This window comes from Triticum aestivum, chromosome 6A (genome assembly GCF_018294505.1).
Source record: "Triticum aestivum cultivar Chinese Spring chromosome 6A, IWGSC CS RefSeq v2.1, whole genome shotgun sequence".
Classification (NCBI taxonomy): domain Eukaryota; kingdom Viridiplantae; phylum Streptophyta; class Magnoliopsida; order Poales; family Poaceae; genus Triticum; species Triticum aestivum.
In genome coordinates this window covers 553,130,069-553,154,205 of record NC_057809.1, presented here as the reverse complement: position 1 = coordinate 553,154,205, position 24,137 = coordinate 553,130,069, and the positions used below count along the sequence as shown (strand labels likewise).

Below are 24,137 nucleotides of genomic sequence, written 5' to 3'. Positions count from 1 at the left end.
TTTTCTTTCGCGAGAGTCACGGTTTTGCTTTCGCGAGAGGCACGGTTGTGCTTTCGGAAAAACAAAACACGTTTTTTGTTTTTTTTTCGTTCGTGAGAGTCACGGTTTTGCTTCCGTGAGAGGCACGGTTGTGCTTACGCGAAAGTCACGACCGTGCCTCTCAGAAAGGGAAAAAATACGTGTTTTCTGTTTTTTTTCTTTCTCGAGAGGCACGGTTGTGCTTTCGCGAGAGTCAAGGTCGTGCCTCTCGGAAAACAGAAAAAAAAACGCGTTTTCCGTTTTTTTTCCTTACACGAGAGTCACGGTTTTGCTTTCGCGAGAGGCACGGTTGTGATTTTGCGAGAGGCACGGGCGTGCCTCTTTCGGAAAGGGAAAAAACCGTGCTCCCGGTTCAGTTTTTTCACTGGGTTTTTTCGTGAAAAAAAATTTTGTCAATATCTATCAACATGGGATCTAGTTTGAAGATCTCGACGCGAGGAATCCAATGGTGAAAACGGTTCAAGATTTGGACGCATGGTTTAAGAGATAAAACGTTTTGAATAAACAAATCTACGAAAAAAGGGAAAACTCCCGGATTGCGACAAGTGGCGTGCTGCATATGCGTCACTTGTCATGACCTAGAAAAATGAAGTGTTCTTTGCAACGAGTATTCCTTAATTAGTGATTTCAATTACTCCTTAATTAGTGATTTTGATTTGATAGTACGTATAGCAGCTCTCATCATGGTATTATGTGATATCTTCCCCAAACGGCCAACTGTGGGATGAGAAAAAATAGCACAACTAATTTCAAAGGAAGCATATGCGAAATCACGGGTGAGCTGGCATCGTGCACCGTCGTACTGCAGGTGGATCCGTTGGATAAATTGATAGTATGTTTTGGGGGAACAACCGAGAAAAGAAGAAAAAGCAGATTTCCGTGTTGACTACACGTCTACACTACACAGAAGTCATCCATCCTTACTGCCCTTGGCTTTCATGCTTGCTGCGCTGGAAAAGCCCAGCCACGGCCTGTCAGCTTCTACTAGTGTGCTCTGGGCCCTTGGAAAATGAAATTCTTCTCTCAAAGCATCTCCAGTCGTTCAGCCCCACAGGGCATTGAAAAAGAGCGCCCTAAGGTGAATCGACGCTAGATCGGCCTCTGGGGGCGACCTAGCTTCCAGCCACGCCCCAGGCGCCCCCCAACCCGCGGCAAATTCAAACATAGTCATTCCCGCTCACAAAATAGACGCCAAAAATCCAGCGATCATGCGGCCACAGTTCGACGATCGAATAAAAAGTTCGGCATTCAAAAAGAAAGGACGTGCGTGCAGCGCATCAGACGACGAGGTCGACCTCTGGCGTCGGCGGAGTCGGTGTGCGCGGGCTTGGCGGGGTCAGAGCTTCTTCTGTGCTGGGCGGCGTCGGCGTGGCTTCTGTGCTGCGGGGAGTCGTGGAGGCATCATCGCTCGGGCTTGGCGGCGTGGGCATAGGAGTTGGCGGCGCCGTTGACGGCAGCTGGTTCAGGATGAGACCACGCTCCGCCAAGTACCACGCCTTGACCGCCTCGTCGTTGCTCTGAAGCATGTCCGCCCCGCCCAACAGGAAAGCCAGGTCGGTGTTCCTCTTCTTCGTGGCGACGTTGGTCCGGAGTAGGTCGAGCTTGACGGCGCTGCTCGTCATCAATGCCGACCATCGCGCCTCGGTCTTCTCTTCATGCAGGACGGCCCGGGCCTGTGCTTCAGTGAGGCAATGCTCGATGGACTCCTGCACCCGCGTGGTAGCCGCGTCGACGTGTTTCGCCTTCTTGGCCCATTTGTTTCCGTCCGGCCGCCCCTCTGACGCGCCCGCCGTCGGCGCGTACGGCTTGTAGGTCTCCTTGGCCTTGTCGAGGGCACGCCAGACTTCCGCCCACTTCTCGAACTTGTCAATGCGCTTGTAAACATAGAGGTACTTGAACTCTTGGTCGCGGTTGCCTAGGCGATACAAGGCGAACATGCGCACCAGCTACGCGGAGGAACAAACAGTTGGCGGGCGCGCACGGCGAATAGAAGCGGGAGACCGGCGTGCCGTACCTGATCCTCGACGTTGGCGCCGCTCTCCGGGCAAGCCGCGATCTCCTCGACGATCCCATGCCATTTGTTGCACGCCGCCTGGATGAGCCCCCAATGATTCGCCATGCCTTCGCCTCGCGCTGCATGTAGACGCCTTTAAAGTAGGGGTCGACGAGCTTGCGCTCGTCGAACTCGGCCTTGATGCGCTCCTGGTACGTCTCGATACTCTGGTTTGTGCCGATGGTCGGGTCGAGGCAGACGACTTTCCACGCTTCGGCGAGGCATTCCTGTTCCTTGGACGTCCACTTAATGCGCGGCTCGCCGGTCCTGGCCGCCCCTTCTTCTTTTTGCGCCTCCTCGCCGGGACAGTCGCCGGCTCCTCCTCCTCGTGCTCCTCCGGCTCCTCCTCGCCGTACTCGAGCTCGCCGTCCATGCCACCGCTGAGGTCCACCGTGTCGTCTTGGGTAGCGAACCCGGGGGACGCGGCGGCCACGGCCGAGCCTGTCATGATGATGTCGTCCATGTCGGCGTTAGTCTCGTCAGTGTCGCCGAGGTGCAACGTGGAAGCTTATGAGAAGGGCAGCGCGCCACGGCGGAGAGGGGGCGTCAGGGAGCACGCGTAAGCCGGCGGCGAGTAGTTGTATGGAGGGTACTGCACGCCGGCGAAGGCGGGCGAGGTCATGCGCTGGGTTGGGTGTCCATGGGGAAGGTGACGTTGGGGTTGAATCCACCGTGCGCGTCCCCGTCAACGTAGCCCGGCGACGGCGTGCATCCCCATGGTTGCGGCGATGACGAGAAGCCGGACAGAGAGCCGACGCTTTGTTGGCTCCAGGGTACGTACTGGGCGTGGCCGCCTGGTGGATTCATCATCCCCAAGCGAATCGCCTCGGCCTCGGCTTGGTCCGCCGCAGCCGCAGCGGCACGCGCCGCGTTGTCACGGGCCTTCTTGGCGATTGCCCTGTTCCGCCGGTCGGCGGTGACAGCCTCCCGTCGCTGAACTTCCGCCCTCCACTCGACGTTTGTCATGCCCGATGGCTTGGACGGCGGCACCCTCGGCTTTCTCTGCTTCGGCTGGGCGACGGAGGCGGTCGCGGTGGTCGCAGCGCGGGGGATCACGTACTTCTTCGGCGACATGGCGGTGACTGGGAGGCGAGCGGGAGGGAGATTGGCGGGAGGAAAGGAGAGAATCAGAGGAAAGTGAGGGGCGAGGGCGGAAAGAAACGGCGAGAAGAGGCTCTCGACTCACCGACAGAGCGGCCCACGCCCCTTTTCGCTTGTGCCGGCGCCCCCAGGCGCGCCGGGTTCGGCCTAGGTCCGCCGGCACCAGTTTCGGCCCGAGCCGACGAAAAAGGGGCTACTGGGGGCGCGACTGGGCCGAATTTTGAACGTCGACACGGCAAAAACGTTTGGGGAGGGCTTGTTGGGGCCACGGCTGGAGATGCTATCAGTACTCTGCTTTACCAATCGTCTTAGAGGTGGGCTGAGACAAATCAATCACCTTTAGTTTGTGCACCTCATGTCATTGGACAGATTAAGCTGTTGATGTCAGAAGATACGGAGTAGTACATATTTGTTCAGATTACAGAATATCGCTGGCGATGATGCGTTGGCCAAAGTTAGCTACAGCTTCTCACCACCGTGTGGCCAAACTCATGGCCACGCCAACTTATGGTGCTGCCGGCCTGGTGTATGAGGACGTCGTCGTATAAATGCCACTATCAGTCTGTCATCCTGCCCTGTCAAACGAGGGAGACGGGTCAAAAAGACGACGCTCAACAAGTCAAGAACCATGGTGTTTCCAGGAAACCACCCACTGATGGCCCTGCAATGAAGCCCTGAGAGCAACGGACAACTGCACTCCAGTACGACACTACTCCACATATTAACCCCCCATACCCCAGCACACGAGATCCAGATGCAAAGCAAAATGCGATCTGCCTCAACACCCCTGCTCTGCCTTTGCCTCCTCGTCTTGCCATCATGTCCCCTTCTCTTGCAACGAGCGCACGCAGCAGCACGTCATGGTGGCATATCACTCATGTCCCAACAGAAGGCCCTCCTCCACTGGAAATCAACGCTCGCAAACCCAGCAGCGGAGATGAGCTCCTGGCGGGACACCAGCAGCAGCAGCAGCGGCCTGTGCAACTGGACGGGGATCATGTGCACGGCCGTTCGCCATGGCCGCAGCATGCCCTGGGCCGTGACCAGCATCTCCCTGCCAGATGCCGGCATCCATGGCAAGCTTGGTGAGCTCAACTTCACAGCTCTCCCATTCCTCACATATATCGATCTAGGCAACAATAGCCTCCGTGGTCCAATACCGCCTAATATCAGCTCGCTATCATCCCTCTCAACCCTTGACCTTAGCTTCAATCAGCTCAGAGGCCACATACCGCACGAGATCGGCGAACTGGCTAGCCTCACCATACTTGACATCTCCTTCAATAACCTAACAGGACATATCCCTGCGTCCCTAGGCAACCTGACAGTGTTGATTTACCTTGTTATCCACCAAACCATGGTCTCAGGTCCCATTCCGAACGAGTTAGAGAGGCTTGTCAGCCTGCAGGGTTTACAGCTAAGCAACAGCGCCTTAAGTGGTAACATACCCGCAACTCTTGCAAACCTGACCCAGCTAAATGTTCTGTTACTGTACGGTAACAAACTGTCGGGGCCGATACCCCATGAGCTAGGCAAGCTAGCCAAGCTGCAATTCCTTCAACTTGATGAAAATAAACTAACCGCTCAAATCCCTTTCTCCATATCCAATCTAACTATGTTAAATGAACTCTCTCTCGTCAAAAATCAAATCACAGGTTCCATCCCCGCTGAAATAGGAAGGCTAGTCATGTTAAACAAACTTGATCTCTACCAAAATCAAATAACAGGAACGATACCTCCAGAAGTAGGCAACCTCACTCAGCTGAACATACTTCGTGTCTATAAAAATCGACTAACGGGTTCTATACCCCCAGAACTAGGCATCCTGATAAATCTCTCGAATTTGGACCTATCAGCCAACCAAATCGCTGGCTCTATTCCTGCCAGCTTAGGAAACCTTACTAATTTATTAATATTGTCCCTTTTTAGAAATCAGATAACAGGCACCATCCCACAGGAAATTGGCAATTTGGTGAACCTCCGAACATTGTTCTTGGACGAGAATAAAATTTCTGGCTCAATACCCAAAACATTTGGAAACCTACAAAACATCCAACGTCTGAACATGAATGATAACAAATTAACGGGATCTCTTCCTCAGGGATTTGGAGATCTCAAGAACATAGTCGGCCTTAATCTGGCTGATAACTCCCTTTCTGGACCTTTGCCTATGAATATATGTACCGGCGGCAGTCTCACAGCTTTTGTAATGTCTCTGAATATGTTCAATGGCTCAGTTCCATGGAGCTTAAAGACCTGTACAAGTTTGACTGGACTTCACCTTGACGGAAACCAACTGACAGGAGATATATCTCACCATTTTGGAGTTTACCCACAACTTAGGCACATATGGTTGACATCCAATAGACTCTCTGGGAGCATTGCACCAAAGTGGGGAGACTGCCCCCAACTAAAGGAATTCAAGCTAGGACAAAACATGATTACTGGTCAAATACCTCCCACCCTATCAAAATTATCCAATTTGGTAGACCTAACACTCGATTCTAACCACATAACTGGTTGGATTCCACCAGAGTTTGGAGATTTGAAAAATCTTTATATCTTGAATCTGTCACTCAATCAGTTATCAGGCCCTGTACCTTTGCAGTTGGGGAAGTTGAGAAATTTAGGACACCTTGACCTATCTGAAAACAGTTTGAGTGGATCAATACCAGAGGAATTGGGAAGCTGCATAGAACTATTGTTCTTGAAGATCAACACCAACAACTTCACTGGAAAATTGCCTGGTGCAATTGGAAATTTAGCAAGCCTACAGATGATGTTAGATGCCAGCAATAACAAACTTGAAGGTGTCTTGCCAAAAGAACTTGGAAAGTTGGAGATGCTGGAATTTCTTAATTTATCCCATAACCAGTTCAGTGGAAGCATTCCGTCCTCCTTCGCAAGCATGGTGAGCCTATCGACGCTTGATGTGTCCTACAACGACTTGGAAGGACCACTCCCAATAGGACATGCACTTCAAAATGCTTCAATAAATTGGTTTCTTCACAATAAAGCTCTGTGCGGTAACTTCTCTGGACTGCTACCTTGTTACTCAACTCCAGCATCTGGTCGCCATAAACAAAAGATACAAAGTTTCCTCCTGCCAATTGTTCTTGTTGTGGGGTTTTCCACCATTGCTGCAATTGTTATCATTGCAATTCTTATACGTAGCAAGAAAAAGAAACAACAAAGTGGTGCTACAGATGAGGGGAGGAACATGTTCTCTGTTTGGAATTTTGATGGACGACTAGCATTTGATGATATTATCAGGGCAACAGAAAATTTTGATGACAAGTACATCCTTGGAGCAGGAGGACATGGAAAAGTCTACAAGGCACAACTCGAAGACGGGCAGCTAGTTGCTGTAAAGAAATTCCATCCAACAGAAGAAGAGTTGATTGATGAGAGAGGATTTCACAGTGAAATGGAAATCTTAACACAGATTCGACAAAGAAGCATTGTCAAACTCTATGGATTTTGCTCCCATCCAACGTACAAGTTTCTTGTCTATGATTACATTCAGCGTGGAAGTCTCCACACGATTTTACAAGATGAGGAATTAGCCAAGGGATTGGATTGGCATAAGAGAACTGCCCTTATAAATGATGTTGCCCAGGCAATATCATATTTGCAGAATGACTGTAGTCCTCCTATAATTCATCGAGATATCACAAGCAACAACATCCTGCTTGATACAAATTATAAGGCTTATGTCTCAGATTTTGGTACAGCAAGGATTTTGAAGCCTGATACATCAAACTGGAGTGCACTAGCAGGGACATATGGCTACATTGCTCCTGGTACAGATATGCCTCCCTTTGACATAAAACTATTTCTATCTCTTCCTTTATCCGCTTTTATGGTTCCATAGCTTCTTGTTTACACTTTCTTGTAGCATAATAATTGTATGTATCCATTGACTTCTAATGCTGATCCTTGTCTTTGGTGCAGAGTTGTCCTACACTTCTGTTGTGACAGAGAAATGTGATGTGTACAGCTTTGGTGTGCTTGTGCTAGAGGTGTTGATAGGGAAGCATCCAAGAGATCTACTCCAACATCTTGCCTCATCAACAGAGCCATATACTCTAGTCAAAGAAATCTTGGACCAACGGCCTTTAGCACCAACAACAATAGAAGAGAAAAACATAGTTTTCCAAATCAGGGTAGTATTTTCTTGCTTGAAAGCTTCCCCTCAAGCAAGGCCAACAATGCAGGAGATCTACCAGATGCTCATCCATTATGAATCTTCCACTTCAGTGTGAAGACAACATGTTGTAGATACATTCGATGAACTATGGGATGCATAAGCATGGTAGGGATGATTACCTCTCCGTTTGTTGTAATGAATAGCAATACAGCTGATTTCCGGCAAAATCTAGCAATATAGTTGTTGGGGACACTTTCTGAGGCCAGGCATAAAAAATGCAGGTTTATCTCCAATAAATGCAATCGACACTTAGTGCATTTTTAAACCATTGTAGTATTCCAGTAGTGTTTTTGCAAGAGGTAATATGCAAGTTCCTTACTGAACAAGTGGTTGAATATCTTCCACTTGAACTTCTTTCACTGTGATTCCTGACCCTTGTGCATTCACTATGATTTTGTTGTATAACGCAGCCGATGTAGCTTACAATATCTAAGTGAGAAAACAACCATTGCTTAACTGCAAATTTACATACTGTAAAACAGGTGCATTATGTGACACAGTAAAATTATGTAAAATATTTTAGTCCTCGAGAGAAAAGGAACAAAATACATGTATTACATGATTGGCGAGACAACAAAAATAAAGTGAACAGAAACTCACCAATTGCCAATGCTGCTTATTCTCTGCCTCTCTGGTGGTGCAGATGGCATGATTAGCATGGCAACAAAATGGACTGACTTTAGCACACACAAAAATATAGGCTATGAATAGGAATCTTAATTGGCGAGCAAACTTTTTTTTATTAACACAGGCGTACAATTGTCAGTGACATTGCTATCTGTACTGCTACTTAGCCATTCCCCTAGCTAGCTTGTTGCTCCTCTCAGTTATTCCAGTTCTGTGTAATTTTCTCTCTATACAGTTTTGTTATCTCTTTGTGTACTCTGTTTTTCTTTGGAAAAATTGTTTTTCAAAGAAATTATTGTATCCCCAATTTAACACCACCCCTCTCCACCCTTCTGGTCGATATTTGATCCTATAATGAAGAGGAGGAAGTTTGCCTTGATGGGCAGAAGGATGGGCAGAAGGATGGGTACCTTGATGGGTACCTCGGAAGGACACCTTTCGATATTTGCAGTCAATGATGCAGAAGGATGATGACATCGATGAAGATGTGAGCCATCGAATCAATTTTGGATGGATGAAGTGGCATCAAGCTTCTGGCGTTCTCTATGATAAGAGAGTGCCACGAAAGTAAAAAAATGTAGGTTTTATAGGACCGCGATTCGACCTGCAATGTTGTATGACATTGAATGTTGGCCAACTAAATGACAACGTGTCCAACAGCTAGGTGTAGCAGAGATGAACATGTTGAGATGGATATGTGCCCACACAAGAAAGGATTGGGTCCATGATGATGATATACTTGATAGAATTGGGGTGACACCAATTGAAGAGAGGCTTGTCCAACATCGTCTGAGATGATTTGGGCATATACAACACAGGCCTCCAGAAGCGTCATAGCGGATGGGTAGGCGTGTTGATAATGTCAAGAGAGGTCGGGATGGACCAAACTTGACATGAAAGAAGTCCGTAAAGAGAGATCTTAAGGACAAGAATATCACTTAAGATTTAACCATGGAGAGGGGTGCGTGGAAGTTAGTTATCCTAGTGCCAGAACCATGACTTGATTTCGATAACTATGGGTTTCAACTCTAGCCTACCTCAACTTGTTCGGCACAGGCTTTGTTATTCTTGTTGTAGTATTTTGAGTGGAAAATTCTAAATATGCTTCCATTGTATGTGTCTGATTGCATCACACTTGACCGATCACAATCAGTCAAATGCTTTTGTAGCTAAGCTGACGAACAAATAAAACATGCACAAGGTCCGTCTTTTCGGAATCAATGCAGATATCTGAGGAACACTGCAAGAACAATAAAACTTCATCGAAGCAGAACGATGCAAACGAGGCAGTTGTCGGTAATCAATGTATATATGTTACTACCATATGATTTGCATATGTGTTACTACCATATGAAATACTGTAGACTGTACATCATAAAGTAAAATTGCGACTGGGATTTGTCCGAAGGCATAGATGGTGACATTATTGAAAGAGCAGTTTCCTACTACATGTTGAATTTCACATACAAAACAACATGAGCGTCTTGAGAATGAAATGTTACAATGCTCACTCACTAATGTTGCAGACTGACATGAATTTTTGAACTGCGTTGTGGTACTGAGTTCCCTGCGGAAATTGTAAAAGAGGTGGTTGGATACAGGAGGCAGCGCCGATACTAGCAAGTACTACTTCAGAGGTGGAAACTGGAACATAGGACAAAGTTAGTACCTCCCAGTAGAGTTGGTTGCAGTCAGTGCACTTCCAGAACTCCATATTTCGGTTGAAGAGGCATGAGGGGATGACCTGAAAACCTTTGGAGGCTTCTATGGCTTCCTCGAGCGTTAATGGTTTCTGAATGAAACTTCCGTTGCACTTTGTACATCTTGACATTAATCGGTCCTCAGAGATCTTTAACTGGAAGGTGTCAATCACCTGCAACAAGCAAGTTAAACAGACGAATCAGCGGGCTTCGGAATCTCTTTCCGCCCTTCCCTTATTGCACAATGCACAAATATAAATACTAGAAAAAGATTCTGTCTCAGGCTCCCCTATCACTCTCTCGCCTCCTTGGCAAAGCTAGTGGCCAAGGGTGCGTCCACTCCTCACCCTACGGTCCCTACCATCCCTTCCCCTTTCCGCTGCCTCCATGGGTAAGGGCGGCAGCGCAGAGCCCAATACATTCTTGTCAATCCATCACTGTCGCATCTGACTTCTCAGCATGGACTGCTTGGATACGTAGCTGCGGGATGCTCAGAGAACTTGTGTTCAAGTGGCAGGGTGCAACCAGAGTCCACTAACAGCTGCAGGGGTGTTGTAAGGCCAGACGAGTGCGTCGGCGGTGGGGTCTGGCTGTCAGGGCGGTTTGCAGAGTTGGAGGGCAACACGTTTTTTTAAATTCTTTTTACTGTACTCCTTGTTAATCAATGAAATAGGCAAAGCTTTTCCCTCTCTTTTTTTTTGCGAGTTTTTTTGCCTCGGTTTTAAAAGTATGTACTCCCTTCGTTCCTAAATATTTGTATTTCTAGAGATTTCAACAAGTGACTACATACGGAGCAAAATGGGTACACTCTAAAATGTGTATATACATCTGTATGTGGTAGTCCATTTGAAATCTCTAAGAAGACAAATATTTAGGAACGGAGGGAGTAGTAGATAGAGATACAAGTAAATGACTAAATCAAAAGTGACAACTGCTAGAGAAGTGACAACTGCCAGAGTATCACATGTAAACAGTGATCTTTGGTTTTATTACTTCAAGTCATTGCTTCTAGATGTTTCATGAGCATTGATCTATTTCCACATTATTTTTCAAGTCAACACTTACAATATTACATCGGTTCCTTTGTTAACTTGTCTTTTTGGACGTGGCATGGTCTCCAGTATGCTCGTTTGTGGCTTTGACCATTACTTTCTGTATTTGCATTTGCTTTTCATAGGATTTCTGTATTTACATGCTAGTAAATGTTATAAAAAATACAGTGAGACAAAAGCATTTTTATGACAAATCTAGTAGTATCATACGCAAATAACAACTTCAAACACTTTGACTAGTTTTTGAATATTAGTGGTTGAGGTTTTAAAATGTTCTTTGTGCACAAAATCTAAAAAGGAGTGGGCAAATACTAAGGAAAGAAATGTTTTCATCCATAAAGGCCAATTTACACTAATTTCCAGAAGTTCATGCAGACAGATCAACCTGAAGATGGAACATATCAAAATAAGCACATACCTCAGCCAGTTGATCATGTTTGAGCAGGCTTTTCACTCTGTATACTTGATTAGTCGCCAAATACTGATACTTTATGAGTTTGGCATCTCGTGTTAGTAATATTCTTCCTTCCTTGTAGATTTGATCTAATAATTCCCTAAAGTTGAGTAGAAAAAAATAAAAAAAAAATTAACAAAAAAATCCCTTAATAAGAAACTACATTAGGAGTATTGAAAGTATAGGGGAAGACCTTGGTTGAGGTTTTTTACAAGATGGAGTGGCAGCATCTAATCCAACACATCTCAAGTGCTTAGCTAGACCCTCAATCTGTTGAGTTTTGTTCACATCAAATCTAGCAGCCTTTACAAATAGAGAACAAAATGGGTACTTGACTAACATATAAGGTGGTAAAATCTGTCATACTTCGTGTTCATCTTATACAATGGTATTTTAAGAAACAAACAAAATCCACACTCTTGTCGAAGATGGTGAGATTAGGAAAACTGTTACCATCACATCACACAGAAACTTTGGGTATCCATCTCCACCAACGGAAGGATCCCATGGAGGGGGACCCATCCATTCAGTATTGTAATCAAACTTCTCTTTGCACTTGGCATCACTCGACAGCTTTTGCTTTTCTTTTCGTCTTGAGGAACGGGCTTTTGTATCTGACTCTGTCAACAAAATCCTGTCGCTGTACTTCGTGATGATGGATGTCGAATACCCATCAAAGCAAATGTCATTTCCTGACGATGAACAATCACTTGCCCTTTGTGAGCAATGTTCATCTGAAGCTTCAGCCGTTGGTGAACATTTTTCTGCAGTAGTAATAAATAATGCAAAAATTGTTAGTGGTTAAATCTTCTTGGCTCTTATTAATGATAAGCACTTAAAACTCTCATGAGAAAATAATATTTGCGTACAAGAAATGCAAAGAAAAGAACACTAAATTCCCATGATCAAATCAGTTGCGTTAAGAATGACAAAGGTACCTTCAATGCTGACCTTCTGATGGAACAAATCAAATATATATAGCAAGTAGTAGGCATCTGATGCAGCATATTGTATTTGCCCTTCGCTCAAGGGTCGGCATGACCAATCGCTACATTGGAGTTCCTGGTGCAAAAAATAAGGATAACAACTGGGTAAACCCTTAAAATAATAGGGACAATTCCATTTCTGCCCCTAATTTTGAACCCACTACTCACATTTACCCCTAATTTTCAGACCTACTCAGTTTTGCCCCTAATCCGTTGTGTGGTGTTATAGAAATACCCCTGAGCGATGTTTCCTTCAGGTCTTCTCTACTTTCTAACCTTTGCAACATTCCTCTGTAGTTGCCAGTGCTTTCAGTTCTTTTGTAGCATCCCAAGCATCTCCATGTATGGCAGTTCCTATATTTTGGTGTTTATGTTTTCAGGGAGAATAATTATTTTCAGGAATGCTACAAAAGAATAGAAAGCACTGGCAGCTACAGAGGAACATTGCGAAGCATAGAAAGCAGAGAAGGCCTGACAAAAATGTTGCTCAGGGGTATTTCTATAACACCACACAACGAAATAGGGGCAAAACTGGGTAGGTCTGAAAGTTAGGGGTAAATATGAGTAGTTGGTTCGAGTCGGGGGTAGAAATGTAAATATCCCAAAATAATAATGCTAACAGATAAATGCATTGGTTTCAAGATCTTATGGGTTTCAACTTTAGCCTACCCCAACTTGTTTGGAACTAAAAGGCACTGCTGCTGTAACAGATAAATGCGAGGATTGTATTTTTTGGTAGTGAAGAAAACAAGGAAGAGAAATAAGATTGATTTGTCTGCTTGGGCTGGGCAGGAAGACCAAGAAGCTCAATTTGGTTCCATATTAAACTCGAGTTCAACTGGACCACAAGCTCGAAATCAATTTGCATGCTGATCATGTGAGCCCAGGTAAAGAACTCACATTAAGATGCATCTATGTGAGGAAAATGAAAGCTAGCAACCAAACTTGCATACGACCAGGCTTGAGCTCAACACCCCTATGACACTTTGTTATGAGCCTTTGTGCCAGACTTGCTCAAGGTTTGCTCATGTGATGTGTCTGGTCACAGGTGCCAAGAGAGGATACCACAAGTTGGTTAGCCACGTATGAATACTATAACTGGAAGTTATGAACAAGGCTTCAAGTAAACCAAAGGAGACAGGCATTTATAATCTGATATGTTGATCTGTATAGTAAGGAATACTGCTTTAAATCAAGTAAGTTAGTAATAAGCAAAACTAGTTGGATTTGACAAGGCTATTATACACCTACATTCCCGCTGGTTTATAGTTACGTCAATCTCTACTGCCCTGCAATTCTGCAAATGTTTGCCAAACAGTTGGTTTCATATGGCAATTGAACTTGGCGATTAACGCAACCATGCCATGTTAAAATGCAAGTCCCCGACATGAAGGCAACGAACTTATGTAGACTAACCTTGGATAAAGAGACATTAAGCAGTTCCTCACATATTGAAGCCAAACTCTTGGTCTCCTTTGGAAGTTTCTTTTGCATGTCATGCCCCTTGAGGTAGTGATAAACGTTGGTGACATCCAAGAAAGGCTCCACCTTGCAAGACGAATGACGGCGGTGTTACTCACAAAATATTAATGCTTACTGCTGCCTCTCAGCTGGTTTTGGAACAACGAATTACTCCCTCCATTCGGGGTTTTAGGGCTGATTCTTGAAATCCCCCGTACCAAGGAGCAACTTTAGAAATTTCAATCTGGCTCATAATGATCCTGGGCAGATTTGTTTTGGGGAGGACTTTGACACATAATTCGTTGTTCCAAAACCAGCTGAGAGACAGCAGTGATCATGTAGCTGATAAATTAAACATCAGACAAAGTCTTCAAAGCTTCAACCCAATTCAACTTACAACAATGTTGCCTAAGAGAAAGGGATCTGGGTATTCTACCGGAACATCGTGAACAATCTTGTCAAGAAAGCAATAAAACAATTTGCACGACAGGCACTCTACCCTGTTGAATCCAGAGTCGCATCCGAGGGCAGCCGTGAAGGTGGCGGAGAGGTACACGAGGTCCTGCTTGAACCGGAACCCCAGCTTCAGCACGTCGGGCCGCTCAAACAGCTCCCTCAGCGGCGCCCACAGGTCGGCGAGCGGCACGGCGAGGAGGTCGACGACGAACACCTCGTTGCCCCCGTCTTCTCCCCGGCAGGCCATCTGGAGAACCGTAACAGTCGGCAACTGCGTCGGATTAGGGGGGGCTGGCGAGGCGTCGTCGCTGGGGGCGGAAGGAACACGCCGGCGTGGCTTCCACTCGGCGTCGAAGGCGACTATGCGGGCGGCCGCGAGGGACTGGAGGAGGTGGGATAGCGCCGGCGAGGACGCGTCGCCGGTGACCAGGTGTACCGCGAGCGGCGGCGGCGGCGGCGCCGCTGCGGGGTCCATCGGAGCGGGTGGGAGTGGGGAAGAAGGATCGAAGAAGGAAAGACTTTTTTTTAGGGGGAGAGAAGGAAAGACAAAGCACGCCTTTTTTCTTAGGGAAAAAAACGTTGTCACACCTTAGCCCACGAGGCCTGACAATCCATCTGTGGTGGACTCACATCTTTCAGCCCAGCCCAGACCAGCCCGTTTGAAAGGTTCGCACAGGCAGAATGAGGCCCACGACCGTTCACCCACGGCTGGACCACGACGCTCTAGTTTAGTTTAGTACCACCTCGCCGAGCGAAGGGAGAACGGGAAGGGGAGCCACCTATATAAGAAGCTCTAGGTGCGTCCTTGCAACATACTTACCTGGACGGGGTCGATGGCTGATCAAGAAGGGCCATGGCCTAGATCAATGGCTCACATTGCATTTGGTGAGTGTGTTGGTCTACCATCTCCTCAAGTGGGAGAGTGGATGTCGTAATTTGTGATAGAGGGGTATGTGTTCGCGCGGCCCTTGTCAATTTTTAAAATTAAAATTTCATGAATTTTGTTCCTTGCCGCCCCTTTGTATGTTTACCTTTTCCTCCTTTTTTCTGAGTGTGCATTTTGCTTTCTAGTCTCTGCCAAATCCTATTTTATTCCTGGTGTTTCATCTGCGCTTCAGTTACTGCAGATGTGTTTTTCAACATCAGTTATCATTTTTGCCAGTTCTGAGAGTCAAAATCCAAACAGGTCACGTCTAGACTGTGTTTTTCCTTAATGTGCAGAATGTGATGAGACTTATCTGTGAGTAATGAAATTTGTTGGGATATCTAGGCGGGCCCTTTTAGCATCTTTCTGGGCATTGGAACTCAGAAACCCACAAAATTCACAGCAAATTAGACGAACTTCTACATAATTGAGACGAAAATGTGCGCTCGAGAAAAACGAGCGAACGAACTGGTCTCAGGCGATTCAACTGTTGGCTGGGCTCATAGGGAAGCTGAGGATTCAAACAGGATCACCCCACCGCTATCTCTTGATCCCTCGCAGGTAATGACCCCCTCAACGTAAATTTTGCGACAAGGGCACCCAGAAACTTAGTACCAGGATCACAAAAGGATAATAGGGTTCCAAAAGTTTCACTCGATGCACTTGGAACATCACCACAATGTGGCACTTAACATGATGTGGCGTTACAATTATTTTTGCAATCGAGAGGCATGGCGATGCTGCAGTGTTCTATAGATCCATCATGAATCGCACTGCGCATCACTTGGCGCTAAGAACTTCGATCTCGAATATCAGCACGGAGTTTGGTTGAATTCCCCAGGCTGGAAAGCCACCTTCACCGTAAGCGTAGTCTGGGGTGCACTGCAACACAAACACTAGAACATCAGATCCATAAGCATAATCTGCAGTGCACTGCAACTGATTCATTTGGCAAACAACTTATTAGGCATGAATATGATATGGCACTGGAAAGGCTCATTAATCCAAATTCAGCTGTTTTAGACACACTTCTGCCATGGCGAGATGCATTTAAAAAATCCAATACAATGGAAATTGACTAGTAATTAAGTGCCAGATGAATCAATGAAGAAATTGCCACACACAAGCAAGCATGCAAACACATCAAACTGATTGGACATGTCCCAAGAAACATACCGTAAGACGGGCGACTTCACCCAATTGCATGCCCATAACTCCCTCATCCCATCCTGTAAGCAAGGAAGTAGTTACTGTTACGTTAGTTCCAAAAGTTCACTTGCACAATCTAGTGTAGCATAATTTACATGTGTGGCATTATACTGGACAAGTCATCAAAATGTAGGCTCTACTTTATAAGTAAATAGTGGAAACATGACTTGGTGGTCTTATGATGTTAGCAGCATGAATCAAGACTTTATAGGAGAACTTCAACAAGAGAAAATATAACGAGGGTACGAACAGAGGTAAACAACATAGACAGATAAGGCAAACAGTGCATGTTTGCAGCTATATCATGATTTTCAGTAGATACTCCGATGGTCTCAAGTCCGCAACACAAATCAAAGAGCATTGAGCTTGTGTTTTGACGCATCAGCAGCAATCCAAACTAATTTTAAGCGAGAATATGCTATATTTAGTTGTAAAACAATGGAGACATCTCGAAATTATTCCTTTGTGGAGTCTTCTGACCGAGTAAACAGCACCCCCTTGATTATTACTGAACTAATAACGTATGAGCCAATAACATACAGGTGAAATGATTGTGCATAAACTGAATAGCACTTTGATAACGAGATCACCTTTGATCACTGAACCCAGACCAATGTTGAAAGAGAATGGCTGCTGCCCAGGGTCCTTGGTACTGAAAAAACGAACATAACACCATCAGATAAATTTCCAAAATGCAAAACTTTTTCTGCAAAGTTGCATCCGAGAGTTATGGTTTGCAAGGCATAGTAACACGATCCTTCCCGGTGAAAGATTTATACACAAAACACGGAAAGAGAAATGCTGCGTTTGTTCACAACGTTCACAGCGCTGGCGCAAAGCCATGGCCTGCGAATCACGAGAAAACAAGAAAACTAGTCATGATTTACCTCCAAAACTTCTTAGACAGATCACCATCCTTCCCTGCAGGAGCAACATGGCAAGAAACAAAAGTTAGCCAGCCCTTAAACAGCACATTACATGAAGTACAAAATCTACTAGAAATGGTAGCCGGAACTGGATAAGGTACACTGGCACCACTAACTGAATCTAGGCTGACAACTACAGAGCCAAAATTTCACATCTAGTGAAAACCAACGCCTAATCGACACCGCGGTTACTCTTTTAGGTAGATCTGGAAGCATCGAGCGCTAACCCCAAGTTCGTCTCGACGGATCCAGGGAAAAGAAAGAGGAGGGGTTCGGGGGAGGGAAGGGGCGTACCGTAGCCGGTGCAGTGGACGGTGACCTTCTGGCCCTTGACGGGCTTGGGGCCGGTGCCGGCTTTCAGGATCTCCTTCTCGAATCCCATCTTCCCGTCCTCCGCGTCTCCTCTCCACAGTTCGGCGGCGGCGCAGCGTTGCAGTGGTGGCTTCTGATCTGTGCTGGTGCGGCCTAGTACATTTCAGGGTATATTCTTATCACAAAACTTTGCAACGTGCACACGGCTTTTGCCCCAAGAGTTTCCCCTTTATTCTTTCAGTTTTGCTTTTAGTCTCGGTCGACTGATACTTTGTTCTGTCTCAATCCATGCTTTATTCCGTTGATCTTGCATAGAGATTCATAAAATTACATTCTTTCAGTTTTTTTTCTGTCTTATATACTATGTCACTTGACCGAGATTGGTTAAATCTCAGTCGAGTAGGACCAAGTCATGCCCTTATCTTTTCTCCTTCAAGTACAATATATGCGTGTGTCCCAAAAAAGGCATTTTGCAAAAAAAAGGTATGTGATCAAGAATTAAAATGTGATTCCCGCAAAAAAAAAACTAACATGTGATTGTATGGTTAGGAGGGTAGCTGTACCATCAACCCATCAAGGATCAAATCCAAGATTTGACGCTTTGGTGTTTTATAAAGACAGAATATTCATTCAGTGAGAGTCGATGTTTTCGTTGATAGTGAGGCGTCTATGGTGACTTTGTCAATCTCAACACTGTCGGTTTAGTTTTTGATGTGCTTAGAGCAACTCTAGCAGACCCCGCATCCCGCCGGCCCGCAAAATGCGTTTGCAGTTCACGCAAAACCGTTTTTGCGAGCTGAAGCGGGTTGGCACAGATGCAGACCCTGTATAATGGACCCGTAAAAAGCATATTCGCTGAATATGTTTTTTTACGGGTCGGCTTCTGCGGGTTCTGATCTGGCGCATCTCCTCCCGGCCCGCAAAACTTAGATTTGCAACTTAAATTGATCTAGCATAATGCTTTTCTTTGCTTTTGCAACAACATTAGATACAAAAGATATCACCAAATCTTGGCTAGAATAGCAAAATCAAAGAAAATAAGAACCACAAGTATGCATTTCAGAAGATTTTCAACTTCCATAACTGCTCCCACTAGTTGAAGCAATATCTTCTCCATGCACTCATTGTTGATCTACGGATTCTTGATCTTGCTTTCTTCATTCTTCATCTCTGGTTTCAAAGAAGTAGACGTTGCTTCCCCTCTAGTTGCACATGCTACCGCATCATTGCCTTCGATTGTACTAAGGAGTGCACTGACATCTATTAAGTTTCTTTCTATCAACAAATCAATGTATTGGCCTTCCCAAAACCACAATGAGCATTCATCGTCCTACACAAAACATCAAGCAAGCTCGAAGTGAGCTACCGCAATTGAACTAAAGAATGAGCTATGGAACGAGGTACCGCAAGTGCACGTACCCCGTCGTTTTCGCATTTGTAGAACACCCATCCGGAGTGCTTCGGCGTGCCCGAAGTGAGCCGCAGCACTTGGCGCGGGCAGTCGTCGCGCTCTATGAGCGGCATCGGCAGGCCACAAAGACGTTGCGCGAACGCCGAGCCCGGTGGACGGCCAGACAAGTCCGTGCCTGCAAACCTTCGGCGGCGGCGGGCGGACGAACCCGTGCCTGCATGCGGTGATGCGCCCTTGCCTGGGTTGCGGGAGAGGCTCCCCGACCACTCCATCGCCTGGGGCAGCAACCGGCGGCCGGAAAAAGGCAAATCCGGTGGCCCACGATGAAGTGCCGCAGATCTGCAAATCCGGCGGCCCGCCGACGCAGGGGGGGAGGAAGGGGAGGCCTCGTGTGTGTGGCGGCCTTCCGGCGTGCTCCTGCCGCCGGAATCTTGGGCGGCGGCCGGCGGCGGCGCGCGGGGGGAGAGGAGAGGTGGTTGGTGGGAGAAAGCGCGGGATGAAATGTCCCCCCCCCCCAAACCAACCGCTTCCGCTTATATGCAGGGCACCGCAGCCGCGAGGGGGAAACACGTGTTTTCCCGGGTTGGGGTCGGGATTTTGCCGCGCCCCCTAAAACTTTTTGCGGGCCGGGGCGGAATGTAGGGTCTAATCGGGCTGGTTTTTCCGCCCCGACCTGCATTTTGACGGTTATTTTGCAGGTCGGGGCAGGATGCGGGGTCTGCTAGAGTTGCTCCAAGATTTGACGCTTTGGTGTTTTATAAAGACAGAATATTCATTCAGTGAGAGTCGACATTTTCGTTGATAGCGAGGCGTCTATGGTGACTTTGTTAATCTCAACACTGTCGGTTTAGTCTTTGAGGTGCTTATAGGGATAATGTGTGTGTATTCATAAGGATGGATGTATGTACACATTTGTGTTTCTTAAAAAATATATTTATATGTAATCATCATGATTTTATATACCATTTTTGTTGGGTATGTGATTACGTACCAACAATGGATTTTAGCTGTAAATTGAATGAATGAGTAATTATTGAATACCAACTAAATTATGATTTATTTGGTAATTCAATAAGATGTGAGCAGTTGCAACAATAGTTGATAAGAATATCTTTAAGAGATCTATTCTAGACTCTACATAGTCTGTGGATTTTGAACTGTGTTGTACAATTTTAAATAGTTGCACGTTCAAAAAATGATATGCATTGGAGTAGTAGAACAGACAAAATTATACTCCCTTTGTTCCTAAATATTTGTCTTTTTATATATTTCAAATGGACTACCGCATACGGATGTATATAGACATATTTTAGAGTGTAGAATCACTCATTTTGCTTCGTATGTAGTCACTTGTTGAAATCTCTAGAAAGACAAATATTTAGGAATGGAGGGAGTAGTTTAGCGGATACAATTGTGTATAATCTACTATAATGCCAAACACAAGTTAAAACTCATTTGTGCATTGAAATTTAAATTAGCAAATGCAAGATGATTGGCGATGACAGTTGGGAATAAGAAGCCATGTCAAACATACACCTCAATTAACAAAAATCATATAATGTTGTATGGTTTTACATTTAGATCCAATGGGGCGAGATGCAGGTTGTTTGAACTATCAATCTGGTTTCTTGGGACACTTGGTTTTTCTTTTATCTTGGGACACTTGTTTTTTCCCCTTCTTTTCTTGTGATCAAATAAAGGCTCTGGAATTTGCATCCATATTGTCGGCACCAACACTGATCCGATTGCAATTGTTGAACCGTGTTGTGATGAGCTTTGTATACAAACTATTGTTGAAAGTTGGCATGAAATTTGTTATTGTGTTTGGAAAGCCAAAGTACAATATAGCTAACTGAAAAATACACAAACCAAAAACGCTAAGGGCCTCTTTGATTCGCAGGATTTTAAAAACGTGTGAATATGAAAAACACATTATTGGAAGGTCATCTTTATCTCAATCTTATAGGATTTTGGCTTGTTTGATTGCATTATAGGAAAAACAAAGATATTTTCGAAGAGGTTTGAATGGATGCTAGAAATCATGCAAAGTAGTACAAAGAAATCCTTAGAAAAAAAGCCTATTTGGATTCAATCCTATGAATCAAACAACTATTACATAGGAAAAATTCCTAGGAAAATCATTTGTTACGAAAGGAGCCCCGAGAACACCGCCTCAACTAGATACACCTATTCCATTTTATTTCTCTGTCCCAAATTATAAGACATGTTTAGTAGGCTAAGTAGCTACCAAAAACGTCTTATAATTTGAGACGGAGGTAGTATAACTGAATGCATCTTAAACTGGAATTTGCAGCCATTGAAGTGCACCAGCATGGATCAGTTCGCGTGAGTGGATGCAAATCAAGGTAAAGTATCGCGAGATGAAAGTTTCGGTGGGTCACGTACTACTATGCCGCCATTGCAGCGCCGCCGGCTGCACCGGCGCGAGTCGCCGCCCGCCGGCCACGCACCGTCCGGCTCCCGCCGAGGACGCAGCGACGGCGCCAGATCCTGCTGCGCCGCCGGCGGACACCTTCCCGCCGAGCAGCAGCAGCTCTGCCCCCATCTCGAGCGGGAACGTAGGTGGCGCGGATAAGAGGAAGGTACGGGGAGAACGAGTGGAAGCAACGAAGGAGACCGGTGCCCTGGTGGGTGGGGACTGGGGAGGAACAAGATAGCCATGGGGACAAGCATATGCATGTGCAGTGGCCAAACCAAACCAGATCAGATCGGACAAAGCCCCGCGTACAATGTTTTGTACAAAACCATGTGCCCCATGGCACCATGTTTTAGCTGATATACTTACAACAATGATCAATTTACAAAACAGCGTGCACGCTGTGCATTCTTATTTCCACGGACCCCAGAACCAATTTGGCAATCTCCATGCACGGAATGTACAGAGCAGTTCTTCGGCCTCATCCAACCAAGCACTAACAAACAACATGAATGATAACACAAGCCATACGGCGGTCTTGGAAGTGTGCAGTGAATTTGCACAGGAGTACGTACAACACAGTAGCAACCTCAAGAATCATGGTGTGGAACACAATAAGAAATGTCTGCTGGGTCGAGGATGGGTCAGGTGCCCTTGATCACCACGACGGGGCAGCCGACGCTGTTGATGCAGTAGTTGCTCACACTACCCAGGAACATCCTGTTCAATCAAAGGAATCGGATCAGCTTGTTTCTTTCATCAGCGCTGCTATACACACGACGCCGTGCGGACGACTCGTGCACGACAGCACATATCAAGCCGTCCATGCATACTATCCAGCGCATATCAGCGGCTGGACTGCCCGTCGTCCTAGTGTCGTGCACACATGCATCGTCTACGTAGCAGTTTCGTTCTTTCATACACGGAAGATAATGCACTATCAAACGAGCAGGCAGGCAATTATTCTGGAAACTTCATGGTCTCAATGCATCAGCACTAGATTACTACATGGACTGACCTAGAAGGTTGCTAGATTACTGCTACATGACTGCACTAAAGAATGTGAGGATGCAGTTTTTGCTATCAGACTCACTATCAGTTTTAGCTGTAGAATTAGAGATCTTCACTGTGAGAAGCAATGCAAGTTGTTTGCAGCAACTAATATTTTCCTTTTTTTGAAACGGATTTGCAGCAACTAATAAGACATACTGAACAGTTCTATCCGCGGCATTCAGTTATATGGAAAGAAAATATGCCATGCCAAGGCACAAACAAGTGAAAGAAATGCGTTACCGATCAAGAGAAATTTGTCTATACAGTGAGTCTGCAGGAGTAGATGCAACATATACTTTACACTGTATCAGATTCATACGCAAAATGATGTTCATATAGTAGCACAATTCTCTGTAACCTAGTTTTGCCCAAATATTATAGCGCGTTGCAGTAAACACAAGGGATATCTTCAGTCGAATTTGGATTTTGGAACAATCGAATTTCACCACAGGTGTTGTACTGGCAAGAAACCACAATTCACTTTGCAGTTCGTATTTGGTCATGCAGCAAGCAAGCAAGCTTGAAAACAATCAGACATTCATCAGCTAACCAAAGCGCAGAAGACAGTGCTGGTATTTCAGTTACCTCTTGACAGGGCCAAAAGCACGGCACCCCATGACGAGCAGATCGGCCTTGAGTTCGGCCGCCACCTCGCAGATCTTCTCCTTGGGATCCCCCACCACCACCTGCGTCTTCACCTCCACCTTCAACAGACCAACAATCCGACCCAATTTAGCACCAATTAAGCATGAACAGCCAGGATAATCAGAAGAATTCAGCAATCGGCACGGATACGCCTCGATTAATCACCCCCCCCCCCCCCCCCCCCCCCCCCCTTACATTCTTATCGGAGCAAATCTTGAGCGCGTGCTCCAGGATGGCATCCGTGATTCGCCGCTGGTGCGACTCGATGGCCTGCGTGAACGCCGGCACCTCCGCCACACCTGAGCAGCCAGCGCCGCGACCCACGAAAGAATCAGTCAGCAGGCTAGCGGACAAGAGCCAGCTAGGACGCGCACGCGCAGAAGATGGGAATTGCGGGGTCGCTTACTGGGGCCGCCGAAGGGGATGGGGCCGGGGTTGAGGCCGGCGGCGATGCCGGGCGGCGGCTGGACGTGGAGCACGACGAGCGCGCCGTCGGGGCAGAGGCGCAGGCTGTCGAGCGCCCAGCGCAGCGCCTTCATGCTCTCCTCGCTGCCGTCGACCGCCACCACCACGCTGGACAGGTTGGCGGTGGCCATGGCTTGGCTGCCCCTTCGCTCGGCCTGCTTGGCGACTCCTCCTCGATCGGGTCAATTGAGCAGCGTGAGGGCGAGGGGACTGGGCTGGCTAATTGCGTGCCGCCTCCTCTGCTTCTTCACGGGATTAAAGAAAGCTTCGCGGCGCGGCTGTAAGAGGGCGACACTTGCCTCTTGGTAATGGTGACAGTCTGGCGGCACGCCGCATCCAGCTCCGGTTTGCGTTCGAGAGGTTTCGGCCGCGGTTCTGCAAGTTTGGAGAAGAAGTCATGTTCTTTTTAATCTACTATCTACTACCCTTATAAAAGCAAGAAAGGAAGGAAAACCAGATCATCCTATCCATCAAAACCTGCAATTTGATGATTTATATCCCTCCAGCATACTAAACGCGTATTATGTCTTAATTACCCACCATGCCATTGCCTTAATTAATTACGCATCATGCCATCAGGGTAACATCTACTACCCCTGTATCAGAAAAGAGAGG

General features: G+C 46.3%; 4 protein-coding genes, 1 long non-coding RNA gene and 1 other non-coding gene across 7 annotated transcripts; 3 read left to right on the top strand and 3 right to left on the bottom strand.

Moving 5' to 3' along the window:
• Positions 1-3,959: 3,959 nt before the first annotated feature.
• LOC123128430 (probable leucine-rich repeat receptor-like protein kinase At1g35710) lies at positions 3,960-7,678 on the top strand. The gene is made up of 2 exons (XM_044548428.1): positions 3,960-6,996; positions 7,148-7,678. The coding sequence occupies exons 1-2, from the start codon at positions 3,960-3,962 to the stop codon at positions 7,456-7,458; spliced, it is 3,348 nt and encodes a 1,115-aa protein (XP_044404363.1). The 3' UTR covers positions 7,459-7,678.
• Positions 7,679-9,320: 1,642 nt separating this feature from the next.
• On the bottom strand, positions 9,321-14,667 carry LOC123128431 (exonuclease mut-7). Its single transcript, XM_044548429.1, has 8 exons — positions 14,183-14,667; positions 13,639-13,770; positions 12,175-12,298; positions 11,690-12,000; positions 11,430-11,506; positions 11,201-11,336; positions 9,700-9,903; positions 9,321-9,597 (listed from the first exon to the last, which is right to left on the bottom strand). Exons 1-8 carry the CDS (start codon positions 14,612-14,614, stop codon positions 9,538-9,540), a joined length of 1,476 nt encoding a protein of 491 aa, XP_044404364.1. The 5' UTR covers positions 14,615-14,667; the 3' UTR covers positions 9,321-9,537.
• A 284-nt stretch (positions 14,668-14,951) lies between these two features.
• Positions 14,952-15,110, top strand: LOC123132895 (U1 spliceosomal RNA). The gene has a single exon (XR_006465117.1). It is a non-coding gene; the product is annotated as a U1 spliceosomal RNA (small nuclear RNA).
• On the top strand, positions 14,972-15,404 carry LOC123128434 (uncharacterized). Its single transcript, XR_006463118.1, has 2 exons — positions 14,972-15,088; positions 15,361-15,404. It is a non-coding gene; the product is annotated as an uncharacterized lncRNA (long non-coding RNA).
• A 291-nt stretch (positions 15,405-15,695) lies between these two features.
• LOC123128432 (peptidyl-prolyl cis-trans isomerase FKBP12) lies at positions 15,696-21,592 on the bottom strand. 2 transcript variants are annotated; one of them, XM_044548430.1, is made up of 6 exons: positions 21,329-21,592; positions 17,494-17,664; positions 17,161-17,194; positions 16,864-16,925; positions 16,241-16,293; positions 15,696-15,946 (listed from the first exon to the last, which is right to left on the bottom strand). In XM_044548430.1, the coding sequence occupies exons 1-6, from the start codon at positions 21,486-21,488 to the stop codon at positions 15,845-15,847; spliced, it is 582 nt and encodes a 193-aa protein (XP_044404365.1). In that variant the 5' UTR covers positions 21,489-21,592; the 3' UTR covers positions 15,696-15,844. The 2 variants fall into 2 exon arrangements, with proteins under 2 accessions (XP_044404365.1, XP_044404366.1); XM_044548431.1 differs by having other exon boundaries at positions 17,494-17,649; positions 21,329-21,578.
• A 25-nt stretch (positions 21,593-21,617) lies between these two features.
• LOC123128433 (universal stress protein PHOS34) lies at positions 21,618-23,884 on the bottom strand. Its single transcript, XM_044548432.1, has 4 exons — positions 23,464-23,884; positions 23,253-23,356; positions 22,998-23,116; positions 21,618-22,079 (listed from the first exon to the last, which is right to left on the bottom strand). Exons 1-4 carry the CDS (start codon positions 23,651-23,653, stop codon positions 22,004-22,006), a joined length of 489 nt encoding a protein of 162 aa, XP_044404367.1. The 5' UTR covers positions 23,654-23,884; the 3' UTR covers positions 21,618-22,003.
• Positions 23,885-24,137: the final 253 nt, after the last annotated feature.